General features: G+C 39.1%; 1 protein-coding gene across 14 annotated transcripts in view; it reads left to right on the forward strand.

The window, feature by feature from the left end:
* LOC105277251 (potassium voltage-gated channel protein Shal) overlaps positions 1 to 16,205 on the forward strand; it is a 153,969-nt gene that overhangs the window by 53,240 nt on the left and 84,524 nt on the right. For 8 of the 14 annotated variants that reach the window (XM_011335490.3, XM_011335492.3, XM_011335491.3 and 5 more), the window contains exon 4: positions 12,107 to 12,259. The exons of the other annotated variants lie outside the window; for them this stretch is intronic. In XM_011335490.3, the coding sequence (XP_011333792.1) occupies positions 12,107 to 12,259 (153 nt within the window). The remainder of the gene's footprint in view (positions 1 to 12,106; positions 12,260 to 16,205) is intronic. 14 annotated transcript variants of the gene reach the window in all.

Consider the following 16,205-nt stretch of genomic DNA (forward strand, 5'->3'; position numbering starts at 1 on the left):
TGTATATCAAGCTTACGCGATTAAACCAACTGCGACATACACGACGTGCACGTCGAAGAGATTATAAATACGCGTCATGGTTTATACGGCGGTGTGATGGCAGCGTTGGTTGTATAACCTGTGCGGGAGAGGGAGAAATTAGTTTATTACGCCAGAGAGCCAGGTCTTGTGACGTGGAAGGTATACAGGGTGATACGGGTCACTACGTACGGAAGCTGATATGTAGGCTGATGCGCCGAAGTCGATGCCCGATATTTTAGGATGAGAGAACAGACAGACTATTAGATACCACGTTGGAAAGAATACGGGAGAGATTCGCGTTATAATTAATCGTAGATCTTACTGGCATTATTTTAAGTCTAAAGCTAGTTGGAAAGCTTCATTTGAGTGAGGCTATACATTTTTTAAAATAATTAAGATAATGGAACATTGTTAAAAATATAACGTAATCCACGTCCATTCTTTATTAAATTAACGTGTCACTAAGATAGATAATAGTGCTACTCTGTGTGTCCTTACCGTATACAGCAAGTAAAATACGCGTAGGTAAGCAGGTGGTAATACTAGCCTGCCTTATGCTACTTCTGTTCCCTCGGGAATTCGTCCCACATCATATTTTGTAAATTGTAAAGATGAGAAATTTGAGTGCGTGTGATCGTATCATTTATATAACGTTATCAGATGTAAATTTGCATTACGCGCGAATAATAATTTTCAGGATTAGGAAGTAGGAAAGAATTTTAGATATATTATTTAGTAACATTATGATTACACTACTTATAAATAATTTTCTCTTTAATACACACAAGTATGTTAGTCTGAAATGTAATGTTTTATCTAGTATTTTGATATCCGCGGCCAGTTTTTGAGTTTTTAGAATTAATTATGTTTTAAATTAGTAAATAGTAAGTTACTATTTGTTTCGTCGATTTATCATATAATTGGTTTCATCATTAAGTGACATTTGCAATATTAGAATAACGGTATCGTTCTGGCGATGAACGTTTCCTGTGGCATAGGCGATAACGTTGCTGCTTTACGGGGTCGAGTTTCCGATCGATTCGTTGCGAACATCATCCATGAAGCTGGCGAATCTTTGATCGGGACTCCGGGTTTCGCGCGAATCGTGTAGAATTTCAGTGAGTGCAATTCGCATGATGTTCGACACGGAAACGTTTTCTCGGAGAAATGAACGTATCCTGCTGATCAAAGGACGACGTGGACGAAACCACCAACTGAGCGCGATCCTCGAACTGGATTTTCGGACACGGTGAAAGACTCGTTCAGATGCTTTTTCTAACAAGTCATTTCTCGAGGAGTATCAGGCAAATCAGGCGTGTACCATTATCAGATGCCTGTATAATAATGTCGATACTTCGATACTATTTTAACGAAATATGTATTGAAGGGTTCAACCAAGTGTAACGTATGACGCTTCGAAGAGTTTGAAACTGATTATTTTGTATTTGTAGATGGATTTAATTTGATTAAAATGTGCAAAAAATAAACATTTAATTGTGAAAATTGAAAATTTTATTTAAGCAGTGTGTGATAACGCAGAAGAAGATATTCTTTTCTTTTATGCTTTTACTATTGGGTCATTAAGTATGAAACTTTACAAATGTAAAAGCGCCATCTTTAACATTTGTTATCTCAAATTTGGCGCCAGACGTCAGTATCAGGTTAGGTTAATGTGATAGATGTATGTTCGCTCTTCAAATGTCATATTTGTTTGTTCAAATATCTTCATTAGTTTTATTGGTGGATTCTTTTTTATAGAACTATGGAAAAGTCCAAAATTCGTGTGATTTATGAATATGAGTTCCGCCGTGGAACCACAGGGTCGGAGACAGCTCGTAATATCAACGCTGTATTTGGTGAAGGTTCAACTACTAAAGCAACGGTGGGCAATTGGTTCATAAACTTCAGAGATGGAGATTTCAGCCTCGTTAATGAGCCACGTGGAAGACCAAAGACGAAGATGGATAATGATCACTTGAGAGCCGTAGTAGAGTCTGATCCATCTCAAAGTACACGTGAATTGGCATCGATATTCAATGTTTCCATACCCACCATATTGGTTCATTTAGCTGCAATTGGTAAGATAAAGAAGTTGGACAAATGGGTCCCGCACGAATTGACCGATGCGCAGCAGGCACAACGTCTAGAGGCTTCACTTTCTTTGCTTTCCCGTCACAAAAATGAATCTTTTTTTAATTGAATTGTGACCTGCGATGAAAAGTGGATACTCTACGACAATCGTAAACGCTCACATCAGTGGTTGAACGCTGATGAACCACCGAGACATCACGCGAAACCCAACATTACACAGAAGAAACTTATGGTGACTGTTTGGTGGTCCAGGTCAGGTGTTATCTACTACAACTTTATGAAACCTGGTACATCGATAACGGCTGAAGTATATTGCAAGCAACTGGACGAAATGATGCAACAACTTGCTATTAAACAACCGAAATTGGTCAATCGGTCAATGCCAATCCTGTTGCATGATAATGCTCGACCGCACACTGCACGACTGACCGTGGCAAAGCTACAGGAGTTGGAATTGGAAACTCTCCGTCATCCACCATATTCACCAGATCTATCACCTACCGACTATCACTTCTTCCGGAATTTGGACAACTTGTTGGTGGGAAAATTCTTCAATTCTCAACAGGCAGTCGAAACAGCCTTCCGCGACTTCATCGATTCCCGTACTCCTGGCTTCTATAGTAGAAGCATAGACCAACTACCACTAAAATGGCAGAAGTGTGTAGATAACATGGGCACATACTTCGATTGAAAATAAATCATGTCTATGTGCCAAAAAATGCAAAAGTTTATGTTCTATTTGTAAAGTTTCATACTTAATGACCCAATATAAGAAACAATATATTTTCGAACGAAGGCATTCCATTAAAAAGACGCGGCAACTTCGATATAATGACAATGTCGATAATGTCGAAAGTTTCGATATTGGAACTTCGTAATGAATAGTTTTGAAAGGCTTAATTAATGACTGATGACATTATGTCGAAATTTATAGAAAGCCGGCGAAGTAAACTGCAAGAATGCAAGTAGCTAACTAATTATTTTTTATTTAATTTGTATGTATTAAATGGCTTTAACTTAACAAAAGTGGATTTAGAGTTTAATTGTGAAGATGATTAAAGACCAAATGTACAATATTGAGAAATGACGTTTGTTTGAATTTCAACATCGATTTGAAATTTATATTTGCCAAACACAAGAATAGAAATTATCTCCATTTTGCGCGTTGCCTATAATACAAAGCATATTACCGTTTTATATGTAAATTATTTCATGAAAGAGAAATGACATCCGTACGGAAGCAGATTGCTTTGCAACTGAAGATAAAGAAATAAGTGGCGGACGGTGAAACAAAGTTATTCAATGAATTGTAATTTTTCATGAATTATATAGGAAAAAGGCTACAGTTTTCCTTTCATTATCGACATTCTGACATCTACATAATTATTTCTACGAAATATCCTTTATCGCGGAAAAAGAAAGAAGAGAGAAAAAATGAGAAATCTCAATAGAGAAACGTTTCACATGATATATTAAAAAGGTACGCGCAAAATTCCATAATTTCCTACAAGTATATACACTTGCGCATACTGGATGCGCCGCTTTACGTCATCGTACCGTTAGCGTTCGTACAAACGAAGATATTTCGGGAATCCAACGGAGGTAGAGTGGTGGCTTCTCTTCTTCGGATAGATATTCCGGGGGAATCCTTGTGCTGCTCATGCGAATTTGCATTGTTACACGTGAAGGGCGCATCACAGTTGCGGTGAGACGATGAGATAACTGTACGATTAACAATTCTCTACTCAATTTGTGAATTACTCGCGCAATTCCTGTGTGCATAATACATTTAAATATGCAACCAGTATGAGTTTTGCTTTGCGACTTACCAATGTCGCGATCTCTTGCACTTATATGGAAATTCCTGTTGTATAGGTGATTCTGAGATAAACGAAGAATATGTGGAAGAGATCTTTTTTATAATTTTATCAAAAATAATAAAATAAAAATAAATATTAAAAATAATATATATGTATATAAATAATAAAATTATATCTTAATAAAAATAATTTCTTTCCCAGAAAATTTGTCATCCAATCTCAAGAAAAAAATAATATTATAATCTAAAACTCTTATATGATATATCAGATGCTTGCAAAAGTTCATAAGATCACAAATGAATGTTTTGCCTCAAAAGATAAGTTATTTTATCAGTGTGAAATCAAACTATTGCTCGAAAAATGGGAAAAGGTTATTGATAGCAATAGCCAATACTTTGATTAAAATATTATATATTATTTTATTGTTTACAGTTTTCATCATACGAACTTTTGCAAACAGCTAATATTATAAGAACGTAGACTTACAATCTTGGTTTTATCTTTAACGCTATTTCCGGGACATTATTTGGCTAGTTCAGCTAGATAGAAAATAGCCCGATATATCGTTGCAGATTGTAGCCTCGTTTTCTTGACGTCACAATTACCCCGATTGATCTCATCGTATTCCTACGTTTCTTTCGTCTTGGTCTTTCCTCCTCAGGCGTTTCTCTTCTCCTTCTACGGAAGCAGGCAATTGTCGGTGTCTTCGGGTCAGCGTATTGATTTCTTCCAGGTCGCGGGGGCTCGATCGAACGTCATCGGAAGTGTAGATGTGGCTAGCACGATACGTCATCGGTCTGTAAATAATTGTGGTCCGTCACGATATCGAGAAGCGATTCGACAGTTACGACCAATTTTTCCACTTCGTGTGACGCGATGGGACGTGAAAATGATCGGGCTGATGTCGGAAAACAGAGATAGAAGAGTGTATTTTTTCTTTTTGGCGTTTTTGGAAGAGATATTTGAAAGTACAGTGAGAGAGGATTACTTTGTAGCGACTTTACACTGCAGGAAGAAATAGAGTTTCTTTGACTTCCTTTGAGCATCATTAATATATAATTAATATGGTGACTTTAATAATTAGAAGATCGGCAGGAATAGCTAAAAGGAGAGAACAGGAGGGGTAAAATCTGCTTGGGGATGATATAATAATGATAATCTTGAAATGGAATGAGCGCGCTCTCGAATTGCGGCCGTCGGAATCGGAATCTGGAATGGAATTGAATAAATATGTAACGCCGTTCTCACGAGGGATCATGTAAATGGGCAGAATTAATGTCGAAATTTGTACGAAGGTGTGTTAATTATTCTGAGTGGAATAAAATCGGATGAAAGGAGTAACTCTTATGCTGAGATATTGTGAGGGACCATAGCGACAACTTCGTATGTATTCAGCAAATAAAATTTGACAAGTAATAATTGAATAACTGAAATCAAAGATTCTTTTATATAATAATATATTTGGGATTCAATTGATACTCGATGCATTTTGTAAAATTATACAGGGTGAAGCACCTAAAACAGGCCACCTGAATATCTCGGCTGTTATTGGTGATAGAAAAAAATGTGTCAGACCAAACTTGTATGGTTTCGAGGGACACATAATTTGTTCTAAACAGTTTTTTATTAGGTGGACGCGTAGAGGTCATATGAAGGTCAACTTCGTGTTTTAAATGGTATGATATGTTTTTTTACGTACCATCTAGTAGAGCGTTTGAAGATGCGCACATTGATTTACGGGTCAAAATCATTCAAGGTCACTGAAGGCCAACTGCAAGGGAAAATAATTTACTTTATATTGCCTAAGAGTTCTCTGCTATTAAAAATACTGTAAACTCAGAAATGAAAAAGTTCTAACCCTTAGAAATTTTTTTCTTTTCCGAGAAGTTCTGAGTTGTTGATATCTATATTTTTTATATTGCCTAGAGTTCTCTGCTATTGAAAATACCGTAAACTCAGAACTGAAAAAGTTCTAGCACTTAAAAATTTTAGCCTTCAGTGACCTTGAATGATTTTGACCCGTAGATCAATGTGCGCATCTTCAAACGCTCTACTAGATGATACGTAAAAAAACATATCATACCATTTAAAAAAACGAAGTTGACCTTCATATGACCTCTATGCGTCCACCTAATAAAAAACTGTTTAGAACAAATTATGTGTCCCTCGAAACCATACAAGTTTGGTCTGACACATTTTTTTCTATCACCAATAACAGCCGAGATATTCAGGTGGCCTGTTTTAGGTGCTTCACCCTGTATATATAAAATTTCCAAAAATATGCAAAATTGAAGATCGTTTTATATATTTCCTTTACCGAGATGTTTTGACTAAATTTCGCGAATACATTTTTGCGAAAGAAAGAAATATTGTTTGTTACTCCTGACGTCTGTTATTTCTGTTCGTCATCGTGAAATTTTGCAAACTGTCGTTTGCTATTTGAACTGTAAAAATATATGATTTAATTAGTAGTTGACATTTCGGAAAATTACGGCATAATGTTTTCCGGTTGGAGAAAAATGTCGCTCGCGCATATTTCGCTCATTAAATCGAGGGTTTCGTGGCACACGTTTGGGATAGCACACTTCTCGTGCAACGAATGCGTCTCCAAAACCGACGGCCAACGTATAGAGTAGGGCGGATACAACAGTTGGTGAATTCGCAGTTACGTATGCATTGCTCGCCGAAAGGGGGTGGTGCAGGCTGAATTTAATATCGGCCAGCTGGAAACAAACTCTCCGGAAGGGGTGAAAGGCTGAGTATGGTACGGCTGGAATAGAGCTCGCGGGGTGGAGCAAATAAAATCTACTGACTGACGTAGTCTGTGACCTGACAGAGTCGCCACGCTTCGTGTCGGGCGTCGCGACGCTCTTGACCCTCATGAAGGAACTGTAGTGACAAATTAACAAACTGAGATTTATCGCTTACGCATTACGAACTGTTCACAAGTTTATAGGATTAATTTTAAGAAGTGCCATTTTTCGTTGAACTTTTCTTAAAATAAATTGTGAATTATTGTGATCTTTCAGTGATCAAAAATTAAAACACTGTGGAGAAACATAATCGAATATAATCAAATATGATCAAGTATAGTGAACATGACCAAAATATGGTCAAAAGAAAGTCGAAAACAGAAGCACTTGCATGAGCTTTCACAAATTCTATATATATATAAAATTACAATATATATATATTGTAATTATTACAATATCCATTATAAAAAAATCCTTTTCCATTGAAAGATATATTTTCGTCAGTCGCTTTCTTTTATGTTCCGGATTTGACCGTTCTCTTCAAAGTGTCAGGGCTATATAGAACTCATCCCGTTCATCATTTCAAAAGGGTAATCTCTCCCATGCCACCGCCGAGAACTATAACAATGGAGTATCCATAGCTAACGTGTGATATGTCCGACTGTGCTGCTCTCAATTATCTTGATGAATCTGATGATCGGTCTGGTATCGTTCATGCACGCGCGCGCACCAGATCTGACGTCTGATATGCAGCACGTCGATCCGCGGCCAATATATCGACGTATGCGCAGCGGTCATTCCGTTGATTCCGCAGTCACCGTGGTATTTAGACAATGCACGCCCGCAATTCCACTTCTGTACTTCTGACAACGCGTTTATTCTCGATCGCAATTCTCTACCCCATCGCGGAATGTTGTAAAGTATCGCGTCGACTAATGGCAGTCGGTTTATGGGTGTCGTGTCGTGGACACTTTATCCACCGTCATCAGTTTTGTCCGCAACGATGATTCATACTCCACAATGATTATTAACTACTGAATTCGCGTTATCGTTACCGTTTGCCATTTTTATGCGTGACGATGATTTATTTATGTAAATGTAACAATGTTCATTGTTATGTTCCAACCTTAGTATTTAAAAATAAGACGAAACATTTATTTTTGCGTTGCGCCATGCAATCCCGATCATTAATAGCTAGATAAAGTCACCGCAATTACTGCGGGTTCCAATTAATTTCTCGTAATTGCTGTTTGCGATATGTGTATGCATCGTTGCGCACATTGCGTGACGCAACGTTCCGCTGTCGACGAACCAAAACCGGAAGTTATGATCCGATACATTTGCAACGCAATGTCCCGCGTAATGTGCAAAGTCATAAATATTTCCGATCGAATGCGCCAGTAAAACCGCCATTTGATTTGACATTTCTACACCGTACTGAATCGCGATTTCTTTTTTACGAGCGACAATTCGCGTTGCAACTTGAAAAACAGGAGGATTATAACCTGCAGAATTGAGCAGTGGCGAATAATTCGTATGGACAGGTACATCACTCCTTTTTTGAACACCCTTAAAACATCCGTATAAAAAATCTTCACGGTTATCAGCGTTAGAAACTAAAAGCGACATGCGTGTCGGTGAGGGGAAAATCTCGAAACCTCGTGAATCACGTTAATTTTTCGCCCATCAGTGCGGGATCGGCAAAAGTTTGGAGAAATCGATCGGGCTGTCGCACCAGCGCATCCGACCCATCCATCTTTCTAAAACCGTCATTAGCGGTGCTCCCTTTCGCGCAGTATTCGCACGAACAATGCGATACGCGTAGGAGCGTATCGCAAGCTCTATCGAGAAAATAACGGGACCAGGGGAGACGAGAGGCGTCCTTTATTGGACAGATATCTCACCTCCATGGAAGCTCCTCGTTTTATTCCTACGCTCGGTTACCTCCCGAAGGAGACGCAGCGAAACGCGATAAAGACGAGTCCTAATCTGGCCCGAAAGAAAGCCGAGGAAATAAGAACCGACCTCGCGTGAATGAGAATTTTGAGCACAGATCGACGGAGAAGCGAATACTGGATGTAAATCCTGAAACGTACGTCGGAGGGATCAATAGAAGCCGTTTGAATTCTCAGGGCTCTCCAGGATCTCAGAGCTCGGGAATTTTATGGCGACGAAGATTTCATTACACGCGTGTAATACATCGTGACTGAGTTCTTATGTTTTATTACATATGTGGTTTGGATATCTTTTTGAGAGCAAGAAAGATTTAACATCTAAGCAACGTAAACATTTTGCCAGTGGATCATGCGACGACGACGACGATCTCGCGCGTTTCTCGCGTGCGATCTTTGTAGTGAGATTCGAATCTCAAACCGTCGGGATAAATCGCCGGTAAAGATGGAAGAGAGCAAATCGCGTCGCTCCGTGCACTAGAATACAGTCTCTCGCGAGTGTAATCCCGTAGTTTTCCAAGATTGAGTTCGTGATGCTAGAAAGAGAGAAAGCAACCTCGTGACTTTGAAAGCCTTACAAGATTCCCGCGAGAATTCTTCGAATAGCTGACGAAAGCCGTTCTACGGTGTGACTTTTTGTGAAACTGTGATATCAATACTTCACGCTGACATTACAAACCAGTAATACAGCTGTTGCTTGCATTCTTTATTTTTTATTACTTAATATTACAGTTTACTTATGTTAAAATAAATTTCGTAGAAGTCTTGATGATTTAAAAAATGTTTAATCCTTCTTTAATAATAAGTTTTATTAAGAGCTATGTTTGCTGAAAATTGCGTAATTTTTTTATCATGAAAAATTATTAAAATATATTGTTCATATATAAAATATAAATTTGTAAAATTTATAATAAGTAATTTGTAAAATTTATAATAAGTAAAATAGCATTCAAAGTATACAATCTTGATTTCCAACGTTAATTAACGTAATCTATGAAAAACAATCTTTTGATTATATTTAACATGGCAGCGTGAAAGTACTAATCATGCAAAATGGTAAAGCAATAGTTATCGCTGTCGCGATCGTCAGCCTTTGCACGAAAAAAGCATTTTCCAGTTTGCGTGGATCTCGTCGAGTCGTTTCGAGGGCGTTTATCGTAAAGGAGATCGTGCTGCTCCGTTCTGTAAGAGCAATATCCTTTCGTGCGACGGGCAACGAAGAACGCGACGTTCACTCTTTGGCGACGTCGATATCACTCGATAACCTCTCGTTTTCCGAGCATCGTTCCCACAGGATTTCCTCGAGATCTTCCGTTTTTCACACGAGAAACCCACGCGTCATTCACTTTTTCGCAACAACTGGAACTTTTCTAGCAACATTGAAGTAACAATGGGAGATCACGTAGGAAAAGTATCACTTGACATATTCCTAGTAATGAAGAATACCCTAAATATAATATGGATACTTAAAAAAATATATAAATATTTAATAAAAATGCCAAATTGCAAAAGAAATTGATTTTCGCAAAAAGTGCGAGAAATTATTGAAGTAGAAAACTGATAAATTTAACATAATGTACGACTAATATTATCGCCTTTATTATTATTTTAGCTTATGTTTAAAATGGAAATATTTAATTAACAAATACAAGTAGAAGAATCTACGGAATTCTTGGCACAGTACCATTTACTCTCAAGTGTAAATTTTCCTATTCCGCAACTAAATGAAATAAAAAAGGATTTTAATGGAAAAATGCTGCGGTGGAAATACTATAAAATACAATATAAAAGTTTGTTTCTATAAAAGGCGCAATTCTTTTATATCAACTGAAGTTTCTCTAGACATTTAATGAGCCACATGTGAAAGATGAATCAGGTAATACAAAAAAATATATTATTAAACAATACGAAAATATATATTCGTTTAATTTGAGTGAGATCTCAATTCATCAGATTTTGCTGAGAAGTATCGACGTGCATGAGCGAGTGTTGCTGACTGTTATCTTTCTTCGCTGTTAGATTCACTTAGACATACATGCGGTAAGATATGTGTGGCTGTAATTAGAATATTAGCCACCATGCTGTCCTCAAATTAATGCGGAATACATACGACGCATTTCAAGCAAAAGTTTACAGAGTCACGAACGAAATACAAGCGTGAAATAGCAACGGAGGGTAACAACTGAAAGGACTCTCTGCCTGCTTTCTCGTCTCAGCGTAATTCGGGTTAACCAGCAACTTCGTACATAGATTAAGCGATACACGGCAGGCCAAACTTGGGTCAGCCGCGGTAGCATGTCAAGAAATAGTTTTGCTGCATGTTGCCACGACAGGAACATGGCAGTATATACAAAATAAATTAATTAATTAGCTAGCCGTGCTGCAAAAAAGTTATTGTTCACCGGATATTAAAACTTGATACAAAGGCGCAAGCGGGAGGGAAGGGCATTTATAAATGCGAACAGAAATCTCTACATATCATGTCAAAAAACGTGCAGGACATGATTACGCTGAAAGCATGCTAACATATTTAATTTCTGATGCAACGTAGCGCTTTAACCGCACGTAATTACGTCATTAATCATTTCGCCATTACGTGGCAAATGATATTCAAAGAAAGAAATAATTAGATAATAATCCCGTTATAATTGGTTTAGATGGCGTGACGTTGAATTTGTAGGTGCGTTGCAGCTAATGTAGATAAATGCAGTAATGTAAGCAATGTAGATGTACCATAGACGAAGCTGTGCAATCTTTTTTCTTCATCATTTTTTCAGCATGTCTATTAGAGCGCGAAGTTACTTGGAGAATACGAAACCTTCAACAAAACCACATTTGTTCACGTCTTATCTTGCACAGCTTAAATCAAGCTTCCCAACAATACGACGCGCCCTAATTAATGTGTTCTACTTGAGAATTGCCATTCTCAGCTTCGCAACTGCTCACTCTTTTTTCGGAAGATGAATGGAACTAGAAGGATCCTGCATGTCGTGCAGTTTTTTCTTATTTCATTCTCTTTATCCAGTCCGCCGACTATCCTTCCCGTCCTTCAACCCTGCGTCACTCATTTCTTCGCGTGGATCTTCCCCTCGGCATCTGCATCGTTTCTTATCCGCACTTTTTTTCAGCCCCTACATTAGATTCAGTTTCGTCAATCCTCTTACGTTTTTTAAAATCTCTTATCACAATCTTTGCCAACTCATCGAATATCTTTTGTGTACAACATCTTCTTTCCAGTTTCTTTTCTCATTGTGCGTCTTGTTCCCTTGTTTTCTTTCTTCCCTTGTCCATTACCTGTCACAGCAGCAACGGGTATCTTCCGCAACGTCACTGTGCATGATGATCCATTGCGTATTTCCGCAGCATGGCTCTCGCTACTACCTCCGCATGGCTCTTCAGCGTGTCTCAGCGCCAATTTATGAAGGAGCCGTTCATCTAAGTGGCCCGTCTGTGGTTGTTTCTTTTCCAGGACCGCGAATTCGTGGAGATGGAGGTGCCGTACAACGGTGCTCCGAAGAGGCCGGGTTCACCGTCGCCCCTGACCTCCCCCGCGCACAGCACTGCCTCCAGGGGCGGCCTGCTGCAGTCCTGCTGCGGGCGCTGCTACCCCCAACGTTACCAGGTACGCGGTCGGCGTATACTCGCCTCGATTACCTCCATAAGTGAGACCGCGCCCTCGTCCTCCTCCCACTCTCACCAATCGCAACCCGGTCGGTCGCACTATCAGCAAGCCCCGGTCGATCCGGCGACCGTGCCGAACGTCGTGTTCAACGTACCAGGCGACGCCGACCGGCAGCGTCGCCAGGGCGCGAGCTCGTCCAGCCCCTACAACGAGACTCGGGTGTGAGCCGGGGTAAGGACCATTGATGGCAAACCCTAACGGTGTCCGGCGATGATAATAACGATCCCTGAAAGTCGGTCGCCGGCTACGACATCGCGTGGCGATGATCACCGGTCGTTAGTATCGACGTTGATCGTCGATTGGGATTTCCGTTCTTCAAGGAGGGACGGTTGTCTCTTCCCTTCTGTCTCTGAGACTGTCTTCGAAACTTTTAGGCGCCGACAATGATCTGGCGGATCATCCTTGTTGTCGATGTTTGGCAGACGTTTGCGGCGATGATGCCGCAAGAACGAGCAGCTGGGGCAGCTTGAGTACACGGTTGCTCCACGGTTTCGAATCGTTGAAACTTCTAATCGCTTTGAGAACGCGACGAAAGTATTATTCCCTAACCCATTCGGTCCGAGGACGAGCCGAACGAGATGAACTTCTTCGCGCACGAGAGCAAGAGAGAGAGAGAGAAAGAGAGGGAGAGAGATGAAATTGGGAAGAGAGTGCAACCCGTTCGAGAAACTGACTTGCGATTGCGGTCAGATCGCGAGCGAGAAATCTTAATTAAACGGACGCCAAAGAGCGCCCGACTCGGATACGACGCTTTCAGCCCCACCGATAATGGAAATCGGCTGTTTCCAGCTCAATGAACGACTTAACAGTCACATCTCAGCTGTTCATCTTAATTCTTGGTCCTTCAGGCTCTCCTTAGTCACTTTCGGCCAGTTAGTTTACGATTTACCAGGACTTCCGGCGACAAAAATTAACTGCATTGTATATCGCGAATAGAGACAAAGATTGAGAGTGTGCACGTGCGCTTTATCTTTGCTTCTACGTTGTTGGCATACCGTGCAGTTTCTCTTCCAGGCAAAATGTTAATTGTTGTTGTACTTGTTCTTAACGCGATTAATTTTCTCGAAGATCGATTCGTAGATTCGTTATTCGTGAAATTGGAGATATTTCCGTGTTCACATTCAGGTGGAATCTTTCGATTTTCTTTTCTGAGCTTCGATAAAAGCAGAAACGATTGATTATGCGGGTTGAATTATGTAAATTCGTGGGATTATCTTGCTCATGGTCCACGGCGAATGCATTAAGTGATAAAATCATAATATTCTCACTGAGAAATTTACCGAGTTACTTTACTTTCGTTTCTTCTTTTCAAGAGAGTCTAGACCTTTATATATTAATTTTTAAAATGTTTAATTAAAGATCAATGTTAGAGATTCTTTTATCGTTTTTTCCTTTTTTCAAAAGATGAATATAAATATTAAGCCTTTCTGTTTATATAAATACATCAAACAATTTATAGCTATTTCTGAAGGAGAAGAGTTAATGGAAAAGTTTGTCATTTTTCTTTTGCGAGAGGAACATCAAAATTTCAAGAATGCTCAAATGTACAAATCTCTTACATATAAGAAAGTTGCGTGTTGAATTGGAAAGAGATCTAAAGAGAGATTTAACACGTAGTTGATCTCACTCTCAATAGTTCATCACGAATTAAAGCGGAAAGATTGGACCCGAACGATGAACCGTGACTGTCGATGGGGATCCAGAGATTCGATCTGTGTTATCTGTCTCTCTCCAGCACTGCCGAGGGTTCGAATTCTGAATTGGTACTCTCAGGAATCAGGCGATAATCTCGATTCTAATCTCTACTGAGGGCACAGCGATTAATTGGATCGCCGATGTTTCGCCCGCTTGGTTTCCGGAGATTTATCGTCGAAAATGTCCATATTGGCAGACCGTTAAGGTGGTCAGCATGTGTGAGCGTCCCGATCCGCTACGTTACTGTTGATTAATGTCTAGGGTTGCTCAGGTACGCATCGGCCGAAGAATCTTCTCACATTAATCGCGACGAACCTAGAATTCTCTCGTAACTATAGGCATCCCAGCAAGGGTGGAGTCTGATAGACCTTATCTTATTAGTCGCTATTATATCTCCTTACCAAATTCTAAATCGATGTCATAGTTATCAAGGTAGAGTAACGGCGAACGCATTGAACTTTCTCTGCTCTTCTCGTAATTATTCTATCGTCGTCTTCTCGATATTATTTGCATCGAGATTGGGCTCAATGGAATTATTCTTCGAATAGGATAAGTTAAACCAAATTATACTTTTTACTGAATATGTGTGTCAATATCTTTTCAATAATATTTATTTTGTTCGCATTATATATCATTTTTTAAAATCTGTAACTATTTTTATACCCTCTTTCGTACATTTGTTATTGCGTTTAATTTGGTTTATATCATCCAGAAAGTTTATGCATCGTACCAAGTCGTGCGATTCATTCATGCACAAAAATCAAAGGAAATTACCGCGATCAAGTCCGGTGGAGTTCGTCACATCGAAAGTGTGCTTACGTCTGTTGGCGGCGCGACTCTCAGTTATCCCGAGTGTATTTTCGTTTTTAACCGGCGTGCTTTTGCAATACTTAGCTCTTGATCGTCTCGAGCATTTCGCGAGACGAATAAAACGGCCGCGTGTCTGTTTTCTCTCGTTATTTCCTCGACTCTTTCCAACGTTCTCTGTTTCCGTTTCATCACTCCGAGTGATAGTTGCTGGTGCCGCGCAAGGCAAATAAAGCCGTCTCGTTTTTACGCTTTGAAGAAAATCTCAGAGTCGCGCAGATCTCTTTCGCGATTGCAGTTTATCTGAAAATTTTGTTGTGTCGATTGCTTTAACTGTAATAAACGAATCATTAACTCTTTTAATACGACGAAGCCTGTCTAAAAAATTGTGGTGCGCAGAAACTTGCGTGTTAAATTGTTTAACATTAATAATTTACTGCTCACTTTACTCGTGTATTACGATGCCAAATTTTTTGATACATGCATTTATATTTATATCTCTTGTGAAAGAAATTATCGCGATTAAAATCAATCCTCAGCAAAATTTAATTTCTGTTTTGCATACAAATATAATTGATTGAAAATTATATCAATTTCCTGATAGCAAATACATAATTATATTAATTTTCCGGTAATGATTTGCTATTATAATCATAATTATATGATAATTATACGTACTAATACGTAATAATGATAAATATTGATGATGTTTGAGAAGACAAATGATTGATGATGACTAAATCCAGATATTATCGCTGCTTAGGTTCTTAGATTAAAACATCTTTTAAATTAATAAAAATTTTGATGTATTACTAAATATACGTGAATTCATTTCTTTGTTCTGTGTGAAAAGTCGAAATCACGACAGTTTTCAGAAATGGAATCATATCGACGCATATCGATAGTAACGATCGGCAGCACGACATAAATCTACATGCAAATCGACCTTCGCGAGGCTGTGGCCGATGTTAACGAGGAAAAATGAGAGGTGATGAACGGCCCGATCGAACCGAGCAGATCAGGAACAAAACCTCTTCGAAATCCGATTAACAAATGCTTCTGCTGCCTGGGCTTTCATGACCGCCATTTTTCGACGGCCCCACAATGGTGCTTCGACTACATTTTATCCTTTTTCTTTCGGTCTTGTACTAATCGCCGGTTAATCTACAGTATAAGCCGTGTGCGGGCCTCAAATCCTCATTATGCTCATGAAATATTCGCGGCAGTCATTCCGGAGAACATTTTCGGCAAAATTAGGCTACTTGCTTCCAACATTTAATCCTAACAGTTCTACATTAATTTTATTTACGTTAACCTCATTTAGATTAATTTCATTTCATTGTTTTTCATACTTATTATCTGTCTTCCTGTTTTTCCAATTACA

Source organism: Ooceraea biroi, chromosome 3 (genome assembly GCF_003672135.1).
Source record: "Ooceraea biroi isolate clonal line C1 chromosome 3, Obir_v5.4, whole genome shotgun sequence".
In the NCBI taxonomy this organism is placed as follows: domain Eukaryota; kingdom Metazoa; phylum Arthropoda; class Insecta; order Hymenoptera; family Formicidae; genus Ooceraea; species Ooceraea biroi.